The following is a 24259-nucleotide window of genomic DNA, read 5'->3' as shown; positions in this document are numbered from 1 at the left end:
CAGCCCCTGAGTGCCTGCGCAACATTTCCCAGCAGCAAGCCACAAAGCCAGCGGGGTGGGATGCATCTAGAAATGCCCCAGATGGGGCTTAACAAACACACAGACAGAAAAACGTTCTGAGTGAATACCTACCAACAAACTATAAAAGAATTCATGTACGAAGAGCCCCAGAGCGCAAATCAGCAGGTACAGCAGGTGATAAAGAAACTCTACATCCATGATCATTGCCTTGTATCCTCTAGTGAAGGTTCCACAGTTACCCACAAAACTCATCAGAAAAATGATTTTGTTACAAACCTAAGGGAAGATGAACCATAAATGAGTTACAACATGTGGCTTTCAGAAAAAAAAAAAGGCAATTTTTTCAAAGCTGGAGATAACTCTGCTCCATGTTGGCATCGACAACGGTGCTGAACCGTCTTGTCACACGGCAGCATTTTACACGTCGGCCAAAACCAGACCACCCCTGTTGTAAGCATGACACTTTCTGCAGTCAAATAACTCCCCAGCCTACAACAACCCTTATGTTCCTGAATTGCTCCCTGCTGCTTGCTGGGAACAAGTGCTGCAGCTTCCTTCAGCAACTGGTGCTGGGCTGGTGCCCCCAGCAGCCCTCCCGCACAGCACCCGCCACCAGCGCCGAGGGAGAGCCGCCTTCAGCTGGCCTGGCACCTGCTCAGTGCGACAGGTCCCACTGCCACCCACCGCTGCCCGCGCAATGCCGCTCTGACTGCGGCACACGGTGATATCTGAAGACAAGGAGCGCTATTAAATGATGCCCTGGAAAGCTGGGCGCTTCGCAACGAAGGCCAGGGCTTTGAGAAGGCACATCCCCACGCAGCGCCCGCTGCCTCGGTCAGAGAAACCCTCCTGGCTTGCTTGTCACCAGAGAGCACAAGCCCCCGCGCTGGAGCGCTAATGAAGCTCCCGGGGCCCGGCGTGCATGCTCGGTCCACGCGTTACTGCAGCAAAACCGCTGAGCGTCAGGTTTTGGCTGGCAGGTAGGCTGCAGACAGGCGCGTGGGAAACGCAGCGGTTAGCGGATCTTACCCAGCCCCGTGAACGCTGCAGCCCAGCTGCTGAACGGGAGCCGGGGCTGAGTGAACAGCCGTGGACTTCAGGGTCACGGGGACTGCTCTGCGCTTGTGGCGGGGTGGGAGCTGCTTCTGGCAAAACTGAGCGAAACCTTACAGGTCTCCAGCCCGGGGAAGCAAAGTTAAAGGAACAGCAGCAAAGCACTTCAGCTAGAAACGGTCCAAAGAGGGGATTACTCCTCCCACCAGCTCCACCACAATGTCCCAGGCTATTTTTGCCTGACATCTTCATGAGCAGGTAAGGAACCCTTACATAAGCTGCAAGAGAACTTCAAAAAAGCCCACTCGATTCTTACATTGAATGCACCCAGAAGAAATAAAGTAGGTTGTAAACCAACTGAAAATATTAGGCGTAATATTGTAGAAGCAATTAAGGCTCGGATTCCGTGGGGCTTTGGAAGAGCTATAACGATGGCCAGAGATATCAGCATAGCTGTCCACAGCAAGCCTGACAAGTGGGGCTCCAGCGTACCTAAGGTGGGGAGGAAAAAAGAAAACCCATTTCAATACTTTGTATAACCAAACAAAACAAAACACCAACCAAATAAACACCATGTTATCTTATCTTTGGTGGAGCATCAGTAAGCCTTGTGTTCAGACGTTACTGATTTCAAAGCTGTAAGTGGAACATCTGAGCCCAATGCCTTCAGCAGATTTTAATTACAAACTTGTTACTAAAGCATTATGTAAATGATAAGTGCCAGTGTCATAGAATTCTTCATTTTAGTGTTCATTACTTACACACCTTGAATACTGAAAAGGAGAGGCATTTTGCTCATGCATTCTGTAGAGGCACTGAACGGGTGGGTTGAAGACAGACAACCTACTCCTCCAGGTCCAGATTCACCGCAGATTCTCCTATTATGCTTTTGGTCAAAAACCTCGCACCAATTTTTCTCATCTTTTGCTATTTCTGGTTCGATTTAGACTGTCCCATGAGACTGTCTGCTTACATAACATCAAGCCCGTGTTACTAAAAATACACTTCTCTGAAAGAGCCATAAAAAATATTCAGCTGAAAATATAATTTACCCTGAGTTTATGCAGAATGTGAAAGACATCTCTTTCTCAAAACTGACATAAATTTTTGTTTTTCTTCAAGAAAATGGTTCCTCAACAGCCAAAAAGGCAAGACACCCACCTCCCCCCCCCGCCAGTTTCCTAGCACTCCGCAGCCCTCCCGCAAGTATGCGCTCCCGAGGAACGTTAGGTCTTACTGGCAAGACACTCGCTGAGGGCTTTCCCCTCCCCCTGCCTAAATTCAGAAGGCTTAGGAAATATTACTCTCATCTGACTAGCACAAGCAGCCATTTAATTTTGTTCCAAATCACTGTAGATTAATAAAGACAGCAGAGGATAGATGGAAATTAAAACTTAATAAGCGTAAAGTTGAACAGATGTTTCCGCTGTCTGAAGGGAGTTTGGGATCCCAGAGCAGTGCTGCCACCGCTGCTTCAGCTGTCAAACAGCAAAAGGTGCAGAGCTCCAAAGAGAGTCACCCAAGTGGGAATGACAGACAGCGCAGACAGGGCAGATGGGAAAATTGTGCAGAAGCTTATTTGGGAATGACTTGGGAATTGCCGAGAGGGGCAGGTCCTGAAGGATCCTACCTGCACCTGCACAGGTGTCTGAAAACCCCAGCTACTACAAAGCCGTCCGCTGCACATGAACGTATTTGCTTTCACAAGTTCCAGCAGTTCCCAGTAGGCCTGCAGATACAACTGGAGTTCATGAAGTTCTCAACCGCTGCCTGTAGCACCCACCTCGGAAAAGCCCGACCCCATCGGCATGTGGAGCGCAACGCCAGGGCGCAAAAAGCCCCCAGTGGGACCCGAGCTGGGAGAGAGCTCGCGCGACAGAGCAGGGGCTCCGGGCACGGCTCGTCTCTCCTTCCTGGGGATGGGAGGAGACTGGGAGCAGACTGGGAGCGGAGCCTTTGCCCTTGGCAAAGGAAGGTCGCCGAGCCAGCGGTCACCCAGCATTAACTGCCAGCACCCAGCCCAACGTCACAGCGTCGCCGCAAGCACGTGCAGCCCCTTACATGACTGTGGGCAGGAGGAACGTGTAACCAGGAGGGAAGCTCTCCCTGTCTCTGGAATTCTCACCATGCCAGTACCAAATTCCAAGCATCCGGTTTTATTTCTGCCCCTCAAGTCAGAAGTTTTACAGCTGCTGCTACAGTCAGAAGATAATCAGCTACTCAGTTCACAGTGTCTGAGCACTTCAAGACACTGACAACTTCCCCCAAATGGTCTGTTTCGAAGAATCTTCTTTTTTTAAAGGCAAATATAAAATACACATGTATTCAATTATTTTTCACTTTTGACTGTAACGAGTAGAGGAAGAGATTTTATCAAAAAACATTACCTGGTTATTTCAAACATGTAGGGTAGGGCATCTTCAAAATGCCAAATAATCCCCTCCACAGTCCTGTAATGGTAATCTCAATGAACTTACTTAATTACCAGCTTTCCTAGCAGCCGTAAATACAGACCTTTAAATTTAAACTTGTCATCTTCAAAACTAGGGACAGACAATTCAGTTGCTCTTCGTGCCTTTTACAAGCCCCCAGGCAGCTGCCGGCCAGGACGGGATGGGGCAGCCCCGTGCTGCCACAGCCTGCGACGCTGAGGTGCCGCAGCCGAAACCACGGCCGGCTGCTGCAGAAGGTAACAACGCTCTTCCCCCCCTCAGGAACACCGGATTTGCTATAAAATATTGTGCACCTTCTCACAGGCTTTATCAGGAGGCAGAACCCCTAAACGCAAGTCTCCCATGCCCACTGCGACCAGAAGCTGCTATTATCAAACACTACTCGGACAAAACCACAGCTCTCCTCAATCTAAATTAACTGGTGAGCTGCAAGGAAGGGTGAAGCGGCTTTCACGCCGCACAGGCAGAGCTCTGCTGATGACTGCTACGTGCAGGGTGCTGCTCTCTTCGAGCCGCGCTGTCTCTGGGTCCTGTACGTGGTGCTGAATGGGACAAAGATGCAGAGGGAAGTTCAGCAGGAAAAGATAAGCATCTAGCTGGCCCTGTTGTGCTGAACCTCAAAGAAAGGGAAGCGAAGGCTTGAACATGAATCACCCTCTCCAGGAGGAGGTTTTATTGCTGGGTCCTTGTTTACTCCAGTTTTCCACAGATGTGGAAAAAGCTCCTTCCTATACAGCAGCTTTGCAAGGGATAAGCACGATAGAGGCATTCACAAGAATATTGCTCTTGATTTCCCCGATTTTTGCTGACATGGGTCCACCCCTTGACCCGCGCTGAGGAACATCCTTTGGGAGAGGCTGGATCTAAGGAAGAGCAGCTGAATCTCATCAGGGCTCCACCAGGAGTATTTACGGAGTTGGCTCTAAGAACAAACCCCGTTGCACGAACCCACTGTCTGTTTGGAACAAAAGCAGCTTCCATGAAACCTATTACAGTAAGATTGTGCAGCCCCACACGAATCGCACATGTTAACCCATACGTCACGTTAGAAACGACAGCGAGCCCGGCTGCCAGCCGCTCATGGCAAGGACCCTCGCAGCGGCAGGTCGCTCCCGAGCCAGGGGACACGGCTGGCACGCTCCTCGCTCCCTGGGGCCACCTCCGCTCTCTGCTCGCAGGGGTAAGGGACCCCCACGAGAGGCAGTCACAGAGGGGAAACAGGCTCTCCTGTATCCTCCATCAGATTCTAATGGCACAGGGCAGTCACCCCACCCGTATGCCCCTCCTGCCCGCAGCGGGTAATCACCCTCACCCCACTGCTTGGAGACCTCCTGAAGTGCTAGGTAACCACCAGAATTTTATGGAAAATGACATTAAGAAAATGCAAGCTCAAGGAAAACAACAAATTAACATTTCTCATATTTTTAGTTCAGTACTTAATTATGGAACTTTAAACCAACGTAGAACAGTCAAGTAATTAAAGGTGGATGTCTGTCTTTGATAATTTTTTCCCCTAGGAAAAAGCATGGCTCTACTCTTTCCTTATAAATGCCTCAAGAAAAAGTCAGAGCATAGCACAATTTAAATCAAGGCAATTAAAAAAAAGCCAATTTCTGTACTCCCATCCCCACTGAAGTAAACAGGGGTGCACAGACACAAGGGGAGGCCAGAATTTGGCTCATTATACCTTATTCGTTCACATATTTTTGTATGTTAAATACTGGTACCTCCTCGAATTCCTTTGAATGGATAGAAAAAGGCTACGAGCAGGTTCATAAGGACAGCCAGGTTGAAGGAAATACTGCTCCAGAAGGACATGTTGCGAGCACACCAGTATAGGAAAGGCTGAGCTGCAAAAGAGAAAAAGAATTCTTTTTAATAGAGCATTTTAAAAATAAGAGATTGATATAAAAAATTCATCTCAAAACCCCCTTAATTTATCTTCAGTTTGCCCAAAAGCACAGCATCAACAGTAGTAATATTCATGGCTTATTCTGAAGTTCATTTGATTACTCTTTATATTTGGATACTTCCAGTCTCCCAGATCATGCTCTAAGGCAAAGGAGTCATGTTAAAGAGGAAAGTATATTCAAACGTGATTTAGGGGCAGCATCAGAACGGGTTCAGAAATGCAGAGGCCAGGGACTGCAGGTTTCCCCTAATCATATACTTTGGACTCAAAAATCACATGGAGAACAATTAGGAGGAAGAAAATCTGTCCACATCAGCACCGATGAGATTCAGCCCCATCTTGAGTTACGCCGCTGCCAGCAGCTCACCTACGCGAGATGCTGCCCACCTTCGAACCTCTCTTCCGCCGCAGCAGCAAGCCAGAAAAAAACGCGCAGTGAAGACAGGGCAAGGCGGGCAATTAAGACACAAAATGCAGCATAGCGATACAGCAGTAAAGCTAAAATGTTTAGGACTAGCTGCCAAGCAAGTAAGGCTCTACTTCAAGCTGGGTAACAGACCAACACAGCCCCAGAATAATAACGGAGCTGAAGCTCGGCTGGCCCTCCCTCTGCCCCGTGGGCAAAGGACACCAGCACATCTGCACAGAGCTCGGCGTACAGCTAAACAGATGCACATTTTAAAGTCTTAATGGTACATACAAATACTTTTCAAAAAGACTCCTAATTTTAATAATCTCTGCAGCTAGACTCAAGAAACACAGAAAACAAAAAGATTCATTTTCGGAAGTGGTCGCAGAGCAGAAGACAAGGACAGCTAAGAAGCTGCCTTACAGTAATTCCCTCCGCATCAAGGCAAAATCCCCCTGATTTTAGCTCCTGCAGGCTTATTGTACAGCACACTGTGTACTCCTGAAACATAGAGCTTGGGGGGGAAAATAATCTATTAAAAATGCTCTCAAAGAAGGAAAAGAACTCATGTTTTCCCCTGTTTGAAGGATGCAACGTGTACAGATATCAGAGAGCAAAGGAACAGAAGCTCACAGTGAAATTTAGGGAAAAGATGAAAATACAGACTCTGGGGCTGAAGAGTAAATTAATGAATGCAGCGCTACTAAGCCTCACAGTAGCCACCACCTCGCTTCAGCAAATCACCTCTTCTAGCATCCTAAGCAAAAAAAAAATGGGTTAAAAGAATTACACAATGTCTCATTATACTGAGTTGAAATGCACATAAAAAGCAAATGTATTGAACAGCTGAATGCAAAGGGAAGGACTACAAAAAGGTACCCTGTCACTGAGAGAATACAAGCTTCATTGCACCTAATTAGCCAGGCACATGTTAAGCCTCACTGAAACGCAATGTAGCAATGTTTCGAACGTATAATACGCTGATGTCTATATTATTTCTGTTCTTGGTCTTATTTTAACTGGAAGCATTTGTAAGCAGGTTGAATTCATTTGTATGAAATTGTTATACAAAGGGTCATTATCAAGTTCCAGGTTTTAATTTAAATCTTTCTTTGGGGACAGGCACAGACTACCAGCCCCGTGTAGCACTTCTGCCTGGTTTTGGCAGACTCATTTGAATTCTTAATTGATTCCTTGGGAGACTTACGGTGCTTAGAGTATGGGCTAGCACCACCAGCTGAAGGGGGGAGTACCTGGGCTTTTATAAAGGCTTTTTTAAGAAGTCTTCCTCAAGTCTGAATGAACAGTAAGCAGTATTGCACGACTGCAGCACAGAGCACTGCCAGCCTGTCACATCTTGAAAACACAAACGTGTTTGTAAGATGTGAGAAACAATTGTATAAACCCAGAATATCACTTAGAGGCCAAACAAGACCAGAATATCAGGAGACAGACTAAGCGATTCCAGCTTCATAAAGAAAAAAGAAATATTCCCCACTTCCGCAGGTGGATTTTGATTGATGCTGGCCTGTTGTTAATTATGGATGCCTTCACAGCTTGCCTGGAGATAGCCTCAAAGACAAGTAAAGTGACTGAAACAACAAAATCTAACAGAATACATAGATGTTGTCAAAGTTGCCCATTTGTTTAGGATATATATTCCCCTATTCCTTGTGGAGCTCTTAGAAGTCATTTTAGGAAGCAGCTTCCTGGGGATTTTGATGCTGCCAGAAGGACTAATCCATTGTTCAGTGGAAATAGCTCCGCTCTGTTTAGTATTCATACACATGAAGAATAATTCAGCAGAGCTGACCAAGTTTCAGGTGGTCTTATCTAAACCTGACCTTGATAATTTTAAATAATATGATTACAATTGCCTTTCCCTGTTAAGACTTATTAATATGTAAGTACACACACATACACCCCAACAATCAGAAGCAAATATTGCATTGCCGTTACCAAATGTGGAACACATCATCAGCTCTAGTGTGAACTGTGCATACGCATCCTAACAACAGACTGGGAAGAGCCCAGCCTCTTCTTGGGGGTGCACAGTGAAAGGGCAAAATGCAGTTGTCAAGAGGCTGCAACAAGGGAAAACCATTTTATACCAAAATAATTTTCACAATGAGGAAGGTCAAGAGGTCCCCTCTCACTGAATTTTTTCCTACAATACGCAACGCTGACCGAGTACCAGCAAGATCTCTGTCGGGGGAAGACCTTTGCTGTGACTGCCAGGCACAGCAGTGGGCCTGGGTGGCTGGCAGCAGCACGCAGCTCTGCAGCAGAAATCTGCTCGCCCCGTTGGCTCTGGGAGGTGGTCCCGGGCTAGTTTGTGCTCTTGCCCTAAAACCAGAGTTCAGCCGATTCAGGCACAGGCAGCACCAGTGGTATCAGATGGCAGACGATCCCTTGAGCAGGATAGAACTGCTTCACCTCTCCTGCTTCAGAGCGCTGTCAATAAATTCTAACCCCTCATCACTGCCCACTGAAGCTGAGCCTCGAGTGCAACGTTTCTCCTTTAGCAAAACAAGAAACCATATCTTTTTAAAAAAATAATTTTAAGCAAATGAGTTAGAAACTTTACTAGGGGAAGTGGTGCCACAGTATGAATTAAAATACAATTTAAAGTTTTCCTAGTTGCCAGTCGGACCCTCATAGGGAAAAGTAGTGCTTGAAAATGCTTGCTTTCAGGTATTTTAGCCAGGCTGGAAGGGACTTCACCAGCCTGTCTGCCAGTCTATTCCCTGCCCAAAGAAAGGACGAATTCTACTTCTACTATTACTGGAAAATGCACGTTTAACCTGTTCTTAGATACCTCCGTTGCTGGAGATGCCGTGAGTTCACGCTGCACTACCCAACCCTATTCCTTCCGGCAATGCAAGGGAACAGCTTCGTGTACCCCGTGCAGGGACAGAGAACGGATCACGACTTTCTTCAGCTGTGTCCTCTCCATTTCTCCCTGCCACCAAATGCCTTCTCATTTAAGCTAAGCCTCCACAAATTTGTTCCTTCCTGTTGGATCTTAAAAAAGACGACCTGTGATCCTTCTTGCTGCTCTCCCCTGGATCCCCTCCAGTTGGTCCATATTGCTCTTGCATTAAGCTTGACTTCATTACAGCATATTGCCATCGTGCAGAGGAGCAGACTCTTTCAAACAATTATCAAGGTCGCTGCCACACTGGGGAACCATCTGCTACCGACCCAATGTTTCAAACTCCGAAAACCTGACCTCAGCGCTCTGCTGGTAACGCTCCACACAACCACACTGGCAACAGCCACCTACCTCGCAATTTCTTTTGCCAGTTCATCTCATTAAAGAGGTCTTCTGATTTCATGAAGAAATCATTGATCTTGCTGCCTTGCTCATCCCTTTCCGTGGTATAATAGATCCGCAGCTTGGACTCCTTCGTGAGGAATTCACAGATACTGGGCACGGGGAAGACTATTTGCTCCATGGTACGGTCCGACCTGACAATCTGAAAGGCAGCCTTATTACAGTTCTTCCAAGCTTTTAAATGCTTTTATGTCTTGGTTTGTCTGCTTCCCCCCACCCGCCACCCTCTTTCAAACCAGCTGCATGTAGAAACTTGGATACATTTCCATAGAACAGCAGCTTGACAGAGATTTCATTTAATTTACCTTTTAAAGCAGGCCTACATTTAGCTCCAGGACTGATAATTTCTGTGCTGTGGTCTTATCCTGGCAATACCGTTCTCAGCTGGGATTTCCAAGGGCCCAGTGAATCCTGCACCAAAGCTGTGCTAGATTTCAGAGCAATCTGGTTGCCCAAATCAAGAATCTTTGCAAATTTTAGCCACACACTGCATGGGTAAGTATACGGGATAACAGTTATATTTATATTGCTTATTAGAGTTTTGTGAAATTCCCATATTTGTGTGTGTTTTACTCTCTAGAAGTATCTTAGATTGTACATCAGGCCAAACTGTCATTTTAATACAGAAAGAATAGCAAAAGCTATCAGTAACTTCATGGATTCAGCAATAGTACCGGCCAAAATATAACAGAAGTGAAGTTACACTTCCTCCTGCCAACAGAGCTCTGCTCAGCTCCATCTTAAAGCCCACACATGACAGCTCAAAAATAGCTCCCCCCCAGCGGCTGTCAAAAAATAAAATAAAAAAAAAAAGTGCACATATATTCCCATGTCAAAGATGACAGTCCACACACAGGTAGTCAGTTCAATCAAAATACCACGTATAATGCAACCAGTGTTTAACTCCACCGTTTCTCTTCCAGGCGGCTCTTTCGGCAGCAGATCATCTCCCCCCACACACCTCCCGGCAGCCACCAGTTTCCCCGTACCTCAATCTGTGCCGTGTGCTTGGCGTAAAACTCCAGAGCCTCGTCTCCCTCTATCTGACCTCCCGGCTTCAGCATGTTCTGCAGCTCTTTGTTATGACGAGCCAACTAAAATAAAGGAATGAAAAGGGAGTGGGAGACACCAGATGTCTCTCTATGATATTAAATTTCTGATTTTTGGCATAAAATAAGAAATAGTATGCAGTCAGCTGCTAAGAAAGGGCAAAGTTGACAGAAGGCTTGTTCTATTCCAACCAGACACCCTGCAGCTCTATTTTGGGAGCAAGTCAGAATGATTCAAATATGTATTTTTTTAATATCCGTCTTGTAGTCCTCTTTTACCCATGCTCTCCCACCCTTTGCCTGACTTGGGAAACTGTTTGAACATTCACATTCAGTCTGTCCTTCTACATCCACCCTAACTCAAAGGTGTGCTAATCACACAAGTTCTTGACAGGGATGGAAGGGAAAACGTGCACCCACTGAAAAGCACATGCACAGAGCACTGCTCCAAACAGGCTTCTGGAGACTCTGAATTCATCTTAGGGCACAAGTGATGGTCTTCTTAGATGCTAAAGGAACAAGAAGTCTCTAGTGGAGTGATACATGCAGCAACAACGTATTAAAGTAGGTCTAGATATATATTTCCCCGCCTTGGTCTTTTACCTTTCAAACACCACATTGTATCAACACAATAAACCTGACTGGCTACAACATTAAGAGAATGTGGTACCAACCATAAAAGCAGAGTGAGATTTCTGCTTACAGTTTAATTGATCTGTATTTGAGTAGAATTTCTTTGGGAGTATAAAGTAACCTTTGATACAGCTGAAAAATAATACATTGCTTCTCAGCACCGCCAAGAACTTGAATCACATGTCTTCAGAAACTTGGTCAAGAGCCTGCCCACTTCCCATTATAAAAAAAAGCTCCAAAAAAGTTCTTGTTTTATAGAAATTTCTTTTCTGATTCTTTAAGGATTGGAATTTGCTCTGATAAACAGAGAACGTGCCGTAAGCTTGTCTCAGAGGCCAGCCATTAAAATAACATCAGGGAACAGCAGACCTCTTGCTATTCATAGTTTTTGACACTTGGTACTGTGGAAGCGGTAGGTGAAATGCTACCTGATGAGCCAGTATGTAAATGTTGTGTCCCACGTTCCTCGGAGATGCTGCAAGATCTTCCCCATTCTCTCCATCCTCAAATTCTACTTCTCCCTGCAGGTAAGCCTTCTTTATCACCTCCACCTAGAAAGAGACACACAGGCCCATGAAGTGACAGTTCAGGCTGGGGGCTGAAGTCTAAGGCCAGTGTACACTGGGCACTCCTACAGAGGCAAAAGGGATCTGAACATATACAGTCAAGAGGAAGGTCAGCGGGCTTCTCAACATCCAGGATAAAACAGGAGACCTGAACTCAGCACCTTCAGCCCAGCTCTTTGACACAAGAAACTCAACTTCATGTTCCCCTCTAGGTAATATATTCCGGGCCACCCTCACTGCATCACGTTCTGACCTCTGCCCCCCGCTGCAGCTACGTGCACCAAGACATGCCGACAGCGTTTCAGCTGTACTTTGGATCTCCTGCTTTGTTTTCACCAGTTAATACATTAACCAGCCCAAAAGCCCGCTACAGTCTATTGAACTGCTTTCAGGTCACAAGAAATTTTCGGTTCTCTTGTGCAAATAACTTCTAGATGTGGATCCCAAAGCACCAGATGATGCTCCTTCTCCGCCTTACACAGGATGCTGAATGCCTCCATAGTGCTGAACATGGCTTTCCTAAGTGCTTGTGCTGCTGGGGAACCAGGCAGACCCATCCCCTGTGGATACTCCACTCGTTCAACCAAATCCTTGAAAGGTCCCCCAGCTGTCATCGATCCATGCACAGAGCCCCCGCAGCACCCCCGGGCTGTATGCAGCCACCCCAGCATCCCCACCGCACTGGGCTCGAGGGGAGCTGGGAGTCTTGGAGTGACCCAGAGACTCACCAGCTCCTTGGGCCTCATGTTGTAGAGGATCCTCTCCGCGTTCTCGCTGTCGTGCCTGCTCTCCATGATCGCCAAGAGGAGTTTTGAAGCATTGTTCTGAAGGGAGGGGAAAAAACAACGGCAGTCACTATCAGGAGTCAAAAAATGAGGATACGCAGCCTGAGCACTGCCACCCCTCCTGCCCAGAAGGGCTCGAGGTGCCTGGGTTCTACAAACACGAGCCGTGGGCAAGGCAGACTTTTCCACCCAGCCCACTGCAGGACTCCTACACCCTCACTCGCAAAGCACACCCCCTCTCTTCTCATTATTGAAATATACAACTTAGTAGTATTTTTTACCAGTTTATTTTCCAAACCCTATTTAGTGAGAGGTATCACATTAACCCACATTAAGGTTTAAATTTCTAAAGCACTGATGTTTCAAGCCTGTATTATTTTGTTTGGTTTTAAAGATACTGCAGCTTTATTACAAGCTATCAGCTCCAAAATGGTGCAGCTCAGCTTTACTGAAGACACTGGTGTGATTAAATCAAAGGACAGCCCAGGCTGAAGACACAGACGTGCTTTGCTGCTTTTAACTGAAAATTACTCAGCAACCTGCTAATGCCAAGAAAGAGAGGGAGGAAATGGGAAACTACCACAAGGCACCAGACTACTTTAATACAAACAATTAAGATTAAAATCCATCATGACTGACAATAAAAACCAATAAAAGTATTTAATTTTGAAGTATAATGCTAATTGAGTCTAAAAGCATTTTTTATTTAGAATAATAAAAACCCCACATTACCCCTAATAATGGTGTGAGTCTGCAGCGGAAAACAACTAGACATTGCACTATAAGGCAGGACAATAAGTCAGCAAGGAAATATTTCTAAAACATATGCTGTGGCAGGAGTGCTCTGTGACTACTGCTGCTAGAGGACAACCTCCTAGCGTATTTTGAAACCAGCACCAGCGCTAATTATTTCAGCATTATTATGAACAGCCCTACAAAATACTTGATGATTAAACAACAGCAATAAAGTATTAGGAAACTAGATGTAGCGTGAGGAGTTTTACTTCCATTTTTCTGTACTTTTACGTGTACACTTTTTAATCAAAAAACAACAGAAAAATTTTTATCAGCTTTACGTCTTTAACAGAAAAACTTTTTAGGATTCCTCCGCATATCTCAACTGCCTGCACCCCCCCACACCTAAAAACCTGTGGGTCCATGCTGCCATTTAAAAGAAGAAATACCCGTGACAAACAATGTTTGGGCACTGCCTCCAGCTCGCTGATGCATATAATTTTTTGGCACTTATGAATATTGGGATATAATAAACACCCACATAATTCCAACAATAAAATTATGTTTCATCTTACTGTTAACGCGGATCACACAAAGTATTCACTTGCCTTCAGTTCCAACACGAGGTCCATCCTCTTCTTTCCCAAAGGGTTGATGTCATTGAGAATTAATGCTGTGATGATGTCAATACCGTTGGATTCGTGAGTAGCAATGCAGTTCTGTCCAAAGAAAATTCATCAGATTTCACCAATTGTCTACACTAAAAATGCAGCCTAGGCTGGTGACCCAGCCAGAACAGAGGAGTCACCTCTTTCATCACCTCGTAAGCTGTTTGAGATGGATAACTGAACAGAAAACTTCAGTCAGTGGAATAACAAAAGATTAAGGCGTTTTGCTTCAAGCTTTTCCTCTCATCAGCCATGGCATGTCCTACTGAAACCACCCAGCCGCAGGAAGCAGAAAGCAACACAGTTGATAAACGAAGCATTTAGATGCCAAAGCATCCAGGCTGAGCACACAGCTAAGGAAGAACACTGTTTTACTAAGATTAGGGAGAGTTTTCTTTATTTTACATGTACCAATCAACACCTACTTCAGTCCTGTCCAACCAAAGAATGTGAGTTTCCATAACCTCCTTGCTTACCCTTTAACCCTGCTTTTATAAAGGTCTATACTAAAACGTACAAACCCACGGTAGCTTGCTGGCTTCAAAATCCAGAGCCTGGCTCTGCTGCTGAGCTCCACTGTGAAGATCCATACCGCTGTCTCAAGGTTGTTATTCTATCTGATACATACAACGGAGAAACTGTCAGTGATGAACGGATGTGTACAGCCTCATGTATCTTCTTGCATAGATAATGATTTCATAGTTTAGATTTCATCTGAACATCAGTCACCCCCACCACTCTTTGTTTAGCTTTGCTGTAAATTGTTTGAGTGTGCAAAGAAAAAGCACTTCAAAAGACAGATAATCTCGAAGACTTTTTCAAAGTCATATTCCAGGCCTTTCACACCATGCTGTAGTTCAAATCATATGCAAATGGAGAAAATAAGCAGATATCCATGTCTGCAAGTGCCTGAGTTTGCTTGTTAGAAGGGTGACACCCACCCTGAAGCACAGGACATACGAGGTCATGCCAGCCCAGCGGCACAGTGCTCTGACCCACACCGTGAGCACGTTACCTGCTGAGTCAATGCCACAGAGTGGCCAGTTTGCAAAACTATTTTGGGGCAGCGATCTCTTGCGTATGGTTTACCCTAGACATTCAGACTGCATTTGACTCATTGAAACAGTTACAGCAAGGGTCACATTTAGACCAAAAGTAGAAGAAATGGGCCTTATTGGTACGATGCTCTAAAACACAGCTGTACAACCTGCTGGAAGGTGAAGTGGCGGAGTGTGGCCCAGCAGGACAGCCGCCCCTGCCCTCTGATCCTTCCCACAGAAGCAAACTGTAATTCTTGAGCACCCAAACACTCCTGCTTACGCGAAGTATCTTCCCGTATTTCTTGCCCATCATTCAACTTTCGAGGCACAGAGCTGACCAAGTCCATCTGTGGGTCACTAACTGCTTTATCGAACAGGATTATTGTTATTCAGTTATGCCTTCCCTGTAACAGGATTACTTCAACGACCATTCTTGCTTTAAAACAGTTACTCCAGCTTGGAGCAGAAGGTACCACTGACAGTGAGCGTGGTTTGGGGGGAGCTGGACAGAGGCTGCCTCCCCCCCAGCAGACATGGCGGTCCTCCCCAACACCCAACCCATCCTCATCAGGAACCACCACCACATCCCCGAGCAAGCGCATGCACAGCTGGCAGCAACAAGCACCTGGTTCTACACACAGAGCTACACCTGAAAACAACCTCAACGCGGTTATCACCTTCAGTAATGAAGCTACAGAGCTCAACCTTCTCCCTTCAGGCTGGGAGCAGGGGCACGTTCCTGGCTTCACTTGCAACAGGCAACACAGCTTGATTTTAGCAACATTTTTACTATGAAGTTCAAAAATTCCTCACTCTCCCTGTCTGTCAAGTCTAATAAAACAACTGAAATCCTAGCAAAGCAGGAAAATCTCTACTGCTTTGAGTGGTTCAACTCCTCAGAGGGGGCCCCAGGAAAGAGAAATCGATTGTATGAATTTATAAACAAAAAACCCCAAACAAACCAAAATCCCTTTGCAGGGCAAGTCAAGAGTGCAGCGCTGTAAGACAAACGAGTCCGCAGATTGAGAGCCATGAGCACAGCGCAGTGTAGGGGAAAGGGTGATGCATTTTACAGCTACGGAGCGTTACCTGGTTCTCGTGGCAAGGCCCCTGACAGTACTCGGTCAAACTTTCCAGCGTCTGGTTGATTAGTGCTACATTTTTCTCATTTATATACAGACCAAGAAGTCCAAGTCCACCAGTTGTGCTTCCACAGATACAGTCCAGAAACTGCAGCGTCTCACACACCAAGTTGTAGTTTGTCTTGTTGTTCTGGCAGCGTAGGAAATTCTGCAAGGAGAGTGTCAAAGCCAGGAGGGAAGGGGGAAAAAAAAACCCAAAACCCAAAGAAACATAAAACCCGATGTTTGGATCATAATATTTTATTAAGTTCATCAATGCACAATTGCACTGTGTGGTATACTGCTCTAATTTCACTGGACCCTCTACAAGCAATTGAAGCCTCTTTCAGGGCTTGCTGGCAACACACCTCTCTTGAGAGAGAAGCCTGTGGGCTTCAAATTTTACAGAAGACAAGGAGCAACAAACCAAGAGCATCGCCAGAGTGCTGAAACCCAGCACAGAACAGGCTATTCTGCGGAGAGAAAGCTCTGCCAAGCCTGGAAGCTTCCCTGCAGCCTGCCTACTAGATCTCACTGCTAACCATCACCCGAGGCTCTCCTCCCGAGACCTTTCCCCGAGACACAAGCAGCAGTTCCCTGGCTCTGGCTTCACAGCAGCACAACCTGCATGGTGGCGAGGAGGCATGACTGCATGCCTTGAAGGAAGGCGGCCTGAAACACAATTCTCTCAGTCGCATTTCTTCCCACATAATTATTGTAATCCCTGCTTGAAGCTGCTGATTAAGAGCAGCTCCTCTAATGAAATGCCAGACTTATCAGCATGGATTAAACTTGTTTCCACTCTCCTATATTCCAAATACATATAAAAAACCACCAACCCAAACCCAACCAAAACAAAGGAGGACAATTAATGAAAAACAATTTCCCAGTGACTCAGATGCTGTTTGTCAGCGGTGTGCTGTAAAAACGGACAGCCACTACCACCTTCTTTTCCTCAAAGTTTCAGCAGGAAAGCGCCTATCCAGCTTAATTCTAGCAGGTTACAAAACATTTCAAAAGTGGAAAAAAAACCCCTCAGATGAACAAGATGCATGGGACTATGGAACCAGCAAGGTATTTTCTGCCAGCCGGCAGAGGAGCACTGTTAAATGCCTTTAGTGCCTGCATCAGACTAATAAGTCTTTTAAGGCAAACAGACAGAGAAATTGCCAGATTCAATTGAAGGCTAAGCTAAAAAACGGAAAATGCTGTCTATGAATGCAGACTAAAGGTGACAGTGATTCAGCACATTTCAACTGATTGCTCATTTAGCAACCTGACTTTTGATTAAGTTGTCAGAATGTAGAAAGGTTGACGCTACAGAAATTGGAGCTCGTGCCTTCCCTCCAGGAAAAAAGCAAAAATAATGGATAATACCAAAAGTGATGAAACAAAATGCTCCCCAGCTGCATTACAGCATTTATTCTGATTACACATAGGTTTATACCAGCCTTAGCTTCTTGATCCAAAGTCAATAAACACAAAGGAAAGAGGAGGAATGAGGCACAGGAGGCAGAAGGACAATGTTACATGGCTAAACAAGGGGAAGGAAAACACTAGAGAGTAAGACCCTGCTGCACTGTGAGAAACTGCCCCAGTGAATGTCTGTTGTCGTCTCAGCCACCAGAGATCAAGCTCTTAATTTTCCATCAACCAGAGCATCTCACAGGCTATGTACAGGAACACAACTCTTCAATACTGAACGTGCCATCCTACTGCTCGCAGTGGGAACGAACCTGAGGTATGCACCGTCCCCCTGTCGAATTACTGAATCACTCCTGCAGCATGCAGAGCTCTGTTCCTGACTACCTTGGCTCTGCCTGCAGCAATTACAAATAAAAGAAACAGATCCCTGGGGACACAGCCTAGGTAATGTCCAATGTTAAAAGTTGTATCAACTCCTGGTTTTTTTTGCACAAAATTAGTATTTAACCTACCAACTCACATCTTTAATCCGAGCGTGAGTGGCCAGTATATTACTACAACATTTTTATTTTGCAAAACAAAAGAACTCGAGTGTTATTTCTGCCACGAAGGTGGGATCTGTGAGGGTAAGGCTGAAGCTCACGCGTGGCTGCGGTGCTGTGTTGGGCTGCTGGTCCCACCGGCCGGGCCCTGGCTCGAGGGCACCGTCCCTGCCCCGGGAGCCCCCGCTGCTCCAGCCAGCGCGGCTCTCGTGCACAGCACCGCGTGCTCCACTCAGCTTGTCACAAGCTTCAGTCCTCGTGACTGATTCCGGAGTACACAGGGACACCTTCATTCAGAAAAGAGTCGGTACAGAAAGGACCCCCTAAGGAAGCTGGTGGGGACGTGGCCTGTCCAAACAGGCTGGCTACAGCGGTCCGGAGCCAGGACAGCTTTGCTTCCAAGGCTCAGCTCTTGCCCACAGCTGAGGGTCAGACCTAACGCAAGTTTAATAACAGCACCCAAGTATCCGTGTGCTGAGAGAGAAACAGAGTACCCCGCCGTAAAATTTGATGCTTTCAGCCCAAAACGAGTAACAAAACATACTTCAGCATCCACCCGTCTGTCCCACTTCTTGCATTACTTGCATGGATGAACATACTACGACTCCTCCCCCAGACCCACAGAGCAAGCCTGAGGGGGACAGCACCCTGAGCGCACGCAGTGCCGAACAAACTGCAGTTTTATCTGCCAAGGGAGTGGCCAAGTGATGCAAAAGGCACAGTATTGCAACATCCCAAGCCATTTCACAGACTTCCTCCTCGTCTAAAACAACTATCAACGCTTACAGCTGTGACTTGCATTTTCCTGCTTTTGCACAGCATCAGGCTACTCACAATTGGTAATGGTTGTAAAATGCCTGGTTTGACAAACCCGTGACTGCATTGGGCAGGTGATCCCTATTCACTTCCAATTCAAATCTATTTTGCACAGTTTTGGAGCAGTCAGTCCATTGGCAATATTGATAAGGAGCTCAGTTACAACATACTAGCTGCAGACATATAGATTTTGAAGCTTCAGATACTCCTGCCTCCCCCTCAGGGCTGAGGGAGAAAGGCAAGCATCAAGGCGGGCAAGCATCAGGAGAAGGATTATACTTGAAAAACTGTTCCTCCCATTTTTTTTTTTTTTTTAAATAAACCAAACCTACAACCTTTTTCTCGGAGAGCTGAATGCAACTACCTGCTGTTTGGGAAATCTAATTGTTCAGGATGTCGAACAGCTCAGGCCAAGTTTCTGCACTGGCTTGAATTCAGTTTTGCTCCTATAGCTCTCAGTGCCTAGCCAAAGACAGCATCAGCAGGATCATGTGCGTGCGGTTTGGACTACTGCCACATAAAACTGCCATCCTACTTGTCTCCGACATCGCTAACGGCATGAAAATTGTTTGACAAAACAAAGATCAAATAGTTTTTTGAAGAAATTAGGAGAAACCCTGATGTATGTAACCTCAGCACCTATAAAATGCTAGAAGAATTACATGCTCCCAGCACAGAACCACTATCGTACAGATCTGATTTCACATACTGCCAGCAGCAGGGCATTCCAGTTCAGCGGAAGTGATTTGGCAGGTCTGAAAAGCACTCACGCAGGGTCCCACACTGCTGGTGTGCCATGTAACAATATGCAATCAAGGCAATTATTCCTCCTTTATGAGGGCATTTAGTACATTGTACTGCATCTCACTAGCTCCTCGCTTGCATTCAATTCTAATCCAGCGGCAGTGGCTACACCAAACAAAAATCTTGTTAATTGCAGTCCATTTAGTAAGCAAAAATCTTATCGTTTGTGGAGGCACGTGCTAGATAAGATTACTAACGTACAAGTTCTGGGCTCGCTATTTAAAATTGCACAAACACATCCCGGAGTGTCACAGGACAGCCGAGGTTGGCAGGACCTCTGGAAACTGTCTGTTCCTACCCTGCTCGCCCTGCCCTGGGGTACCACTGAGCAGAGCCTGGCTCCGTCCTCTCCACGTCCCTGGGTCAGGTATTTATACGCAGGGTGAGATGTCCCCAGCCTTCTCCTCTCCAGCCTGGCCTCTCCCAGCTCCCTCTGCATCTCCTAGCCCATCAGATGCTCCAGTCCCTTAGCCATCTTTGAGACTCCCTGCTGGACTCTGGAGCCCAGGACAGAACCCAGCACTCCAGAGGGGACCTGGGGCATCACACCAGGCACCACAGACTTGTGCATATCCAGCTTGTCTAAACGGTTCCTAACCCCATCCTCCTCCACCAAGGGTAAGGCTTCCTTGCTCCAGACCTCCGCTCAGGTCTCAGAGGCCTAGGGTTTGTGAAGGACAGTCTTACCAGGCAAGAGCAAGGTCAAAGTGGCACTGAGCACCCTCACCTTCTCCACGTCCTTCATCACCGGCACCTCTGGCCCTTTCAGCACCACACCCATGCTCTCCCTGGTCTCTTTCACTGTGGATACAACCTAGAAACCCTTCTTGCTGCCCTTCACCAGATTCGGCTCCAGCTGAGGCTTTCCTGATACCAGCCCTATGCGTTCAACTCCACACACATGAACAGACCCATGAAAACCCAGGAGAACCTGTTCACTGGAAAGCCAGCAAATGCTTGAGGGCTGCTCAACCAAAGTCCCAGTGCTCTCTTTACTTTCCTACATGACTTTTTTTTTAGTTTCCTTTCCTTCCCCTCTCAAAAGTAGATCAGTAACTTCCTAGCAGAACACTTACTTGCTTTAAGGACATACTTTTAAAAAGCCACATCAAGTGTTGATCCCACCACCTTCTATAAAAATTGAAAAGACCACTGAACACTGGACAACCGGACTTCCCTGTCTGTCCAACAAGGTATAAATACTTCTTTTGGATTATCTTCAAGGCCCAAACCCCCCAAATCGGTCATGTATCCATTTAAAAAGGCATGGGGTTAGTGAGACGAAGGGGCAGCAGTGACAGTGCAAGGCGACACGAGCACGTTGGCTCAGGAGGGAACCAGGCTCTACCTGCAAATCCCGATTGTGGTTTTCGCAGAGCAGCTGCAAGAACCGGAGGATGGGTTGCATTATTGAGATCACAGCACTCATCTCCAGGTCATCTTTGCTCTTGTCTGCCGCAGACTGTGCTCCTTCTCCTGCTGAATAATGGTCATCAGGATCAGCCTCCCTCCGGTAAGTGTTGTAAGCCTTCCTTGTAGCTGCAGAGGCCTCCAGCAACTGATCCCGGACCTCCTCAGTAATTTGGGTCATAGGCTCTCTCACTAAAACACATAAGAACAGATTTTCTTTAGGCAAACCAAATAAAGGGGACCAGAAAAATCTGTTCACACATCTCCCATTCATTTCACACGCAGGCCAGCTACTCATCATCAGCTCTGTGGTAAGTACGTTTAGTGTGACATGAGGGTCTGGAGTTTAGAAGGATATCATGTTATGCTCTTTGCACCTTTTATGCAAACCACATCGAGTTACAAATTCTGGTATTAATTGGTTAGAGCACACACATTTAGCACTATCAGGAGATACAGGAGGACCTGCTATAAAGGGAAATTAGGATTTCTCCACTTATTGTTAGAGAAGGCACTGACCACAACCCACTGTCCAGGGTCATTACTACGAATCAGATTAGGGCAGCTTGTCACGATAGACAAGGCGGCAGAGTCTCATCTCAGAAATACTTTTCATCATTTCAATAGCACAATCTCACAAATGGATGAAGAGGGGATGAAGCTCTTGAAATCCCGAGCCAGGGCAGCACTGATCTCTGAACTTTGCTCTGTGGGATCAGAGATCAGAGCATTATTGCATCAATTGAAATGAGTTCAAAACACAGCATTTTACTCCCTTGTCACTTTAGAAACGGAAGAACTGGGGATTACCTCTTTTCCTGCTCGGTACATCTCTGTCTGACTCCTCATCTTTCTTTTTATTTCCTAAGTCACTAGTGTTGACTGTGACAGTAGCCTTGATTTCTTGCTGTGCCACTTTCATGCGATCATAAAAAACCTTAAAGAACTTTTCAGATTTCTTATCTTCTGTCAGTCGGCAGAAGAACGAATGCTACAAGAGAAAAAGGAACAGGATCTATACCTCCATACACAAGTTTGAATACAGATCATTTCACCTTTCGGCACTGCATGATATCCTGAAGGACTGGGAGGTTAGTTTTCAGTAAAGCAAAACCTGGAGCAACAGGAACTCATATGTTATTGTTAAGGCAGCCCAAGTGTCTCAGCTACGTTAACTCCCTTGTTAACAACTTCCAAATGTATTTTTAAAGAAAAGTGAGTGCAGTAAATCACGCTAGCCCTAATACATTTAGGCAGCACGCTTCTCTTTCAGCAACAGAATTAAGGTAAGTACAATGAATTAAGGTAAGGACAGGACAATGGAATTATCTATAATTTGATTCTCAGTTCAGAAACAAAACTAGTATGAGCCAAATACAGAGGAGGAAGAACTGTCCTGTCTTCCTGCCCTTTAACCAAAGGGATTGTGACTCATAACATGCTATAGTCAATGTTAATCACAGTCCAAAAACGTACAAACAGGGCAACATGAGGAGGGATATTTTGTGCTGATTCTTCATTGCCCCATCCGCAGCAGACTTCTTAAAACTCCTTTTAATCTCTACTCTAACATACCTTTAAGTGATACAAAAACTCAAAGCCCTGACTACTGTTAGGAAGGTTTATTAACGTTGTTCTGCCCATGTGCGCACAGAGACAGAGAGTTCTTCCTAAAATTGAGGAGAATACAAATCATGTACAGGTCAGAAAGCAGCCAACGCAGTGAGTGATCAGGCAATTCCTGATGAAACCAATATGCTGTTACATAAATCAGGACCAGAGCTTAAACATGACTGAAGGATGAACTTGTAAGTGGGTCACCTTATGCAGAGAATTATGAAATTAGTTAGCATTCTGCAGCAGCTCAGGATCCAACAGCTTTACATGATGAATAGGAATGAAGCCTGATTTATTGAACAAACAAATTAAAATGGGAATAGCAATATATCCTGCCTGCTTTTCTGCGAAGCAGAGCACACAAGGCCGTCTTTGGTAAGCCTGCCTTTGATCACTCCCAAGCAGCTGCAGTCAGAGCAGCGCTGAATGACTTTGAAACACTAATAAAGTTGCATCTTTGATTACAAACAGAGGAGGAACGCTACTATTTAAAGAAGCTGGTCAATATTCACACGAGATATCCCTCCCACCACCGCAACACCTTCTACCTGCCCAGAGCATCTCAGGTAAACTTTTATGAGTTTGTTCCTACTTCTAGTGATTAACAGAGAGGAGGGAAATGAGAAAAGCCCAGCAGGGGCATCACACGTTCGCAAAGGTAGCCGCCCTGGTACCTTCTCCTGACACCCATTCACACAGTCCAGTAAAGCAGGTGTGCCAGAGCACCACAAGAGGTGCCTTCTACCAAATGTCATTGCAACAGAAACTGTGCCAGGTTCTGTGACATGACACAAGATGATTTGGGTGCCCAGCTTCTTTAATATTTGCAGACTTATTCTCTAATCCAATACTTTTTAGCAGGAATTTTAACATCTTCTCATAAAATGCACCCATTAAATAAAACCGCCCTTTGTCTGAATGACACGTAACAAGATTTTTTAAATTCATTTTATTCTAAACTGGCTCTTTGATCTGACCAGACAGAATGCCGTCAAACTGCAGTCATAACCCAGAGATGCCCTGACATGGTCTCCCTGAGCTGCTGAGCAGTAGCCAAAGCCAGCCAGCCCTCTGGAGCACTGTCTGCTGCTTGTTGGCTGCAGGTACAGACAAAGGAAGAGTCTGCATCTAAGTTACACCTTGAAAATATTACATCATGAGCATACCAACATTAATATTTTAGAGATGGACCAGGATAAATCATTGGTTCCAGAAAGGGTAACGGTTTTCTGACAAAGAACATGATGTGCTCGTCAGGCAAACAATGGTTGTCACCTGGCTGCACATCTCAGGAGCCTAGACAGGAGCAGTTTCCCTGTGATGAAGCAGTGGTGAAGGAAAAGCTTTTTTTTAATGAACCACGCTGAAGAAATACCTTGTACGCGACTAATTGTTACTTGCTGACAGGCTTTATTTTTGTCGTCTTTTCAAGCTGCTTAACTGACTTTCCACTGCACTTCAGGGAAAAAAACCCAAACGCAATGAACATTTCCAGTAAAGCTTTCTTGTGCGTGCTGTGCATACATTCAATGGTTGTCACAAAATGATTGTTTCAGTTTAGGTCAGGATGCCTAACACCTTCACACATATGAATCAACCACATGCCAGCTATCAAAGATACTGTATTTTAAGAGGTGTGATCTTGCAAGTTGTGCTCGAGCAGGTAATTGGTGGTGATGATTATGACAAAAATCCTGAAATTTATTTACAGATAGAGCCTCAAAGCCAAAACTGGGAAAATCTCTTTTTTTAAAATGGACACAGAGAGGCCATTTCAGACTGCCGTATGGCAGGGTCCTGGCTCACACATAGACGATGTGTGACCACAAGCAAGGCTGCTGAAAGAACAAGTGTGCAAGGAGA

General features: G+C 45.8%; 1 protein-coding gene across 8 annotated transcripts in view; it reads right to left on the bottom strand.

The window, feature by feature from the left end:
• ITPR1 (inositol 1,4,5-trisphosphate receptor type 1) overlaps positions 1-24259 on the bottom strand; it is a 183606-nt gene that overhangs the window by 25262 nt on the left and 134085 nt on the right. For all 8 annotated transcript variants that reach the window (XM_055709389.1, XM_055709390.1, XM_055709391.1 and 5 more), the window contains 11 exons: positions 21590-21770; positions 20718-20971; positions 15751-15951; positions 13562-13672; positions 12162-12257; positions 11296-11418; positions 10175-10279; positions 9135-9327; positions 5255-5377; positions 1391-1566; positions 133-297 (listed from right to left, as the gene is read on the bottom strand). In XM_055709389.1, the coding sequence (XP_055565364.1) occupies positions 133-297; positions 1391-1566; positions 5255-5377; positions 9135-9327; positions 10175-10279; positions 11296-11418; positions 12162-12257; positions 13562-13672; positions 15751-15951; positions 20718-20971; positions 21590-21770 (1728 nt within the window). The remainder of the gene's footprint in view (positions 1-132; positions 298-1390; positions 1567-5254; positions 5378-9134; positions 9328-10174; positions 10280-11295; positions 11419-12161; positions 12258-13561; positions 13673-15750; positions 15952-20717; positions 20972-21589; positions 21771-24259) is intronic.

Source organism: Falco cherrug, chromosome 4 (assembly GCF_023634085.1).
Source record: "Falco cherrug isolate bFalChe1 chromosome 4, bFalChe1.pri, whole genome shotgun sequence".
Taxonomy (NCBI): Eukaryota; Metazoa; Chordata; class Aves; order Falconiformes; family Falconidae; genus Falco; species Falco cherrug.
The sequence above is the reverse complement of the archived record's forward strand: the minus strand, read 5'-3'. Positions and strand labels throughout refer to the sequence as shown.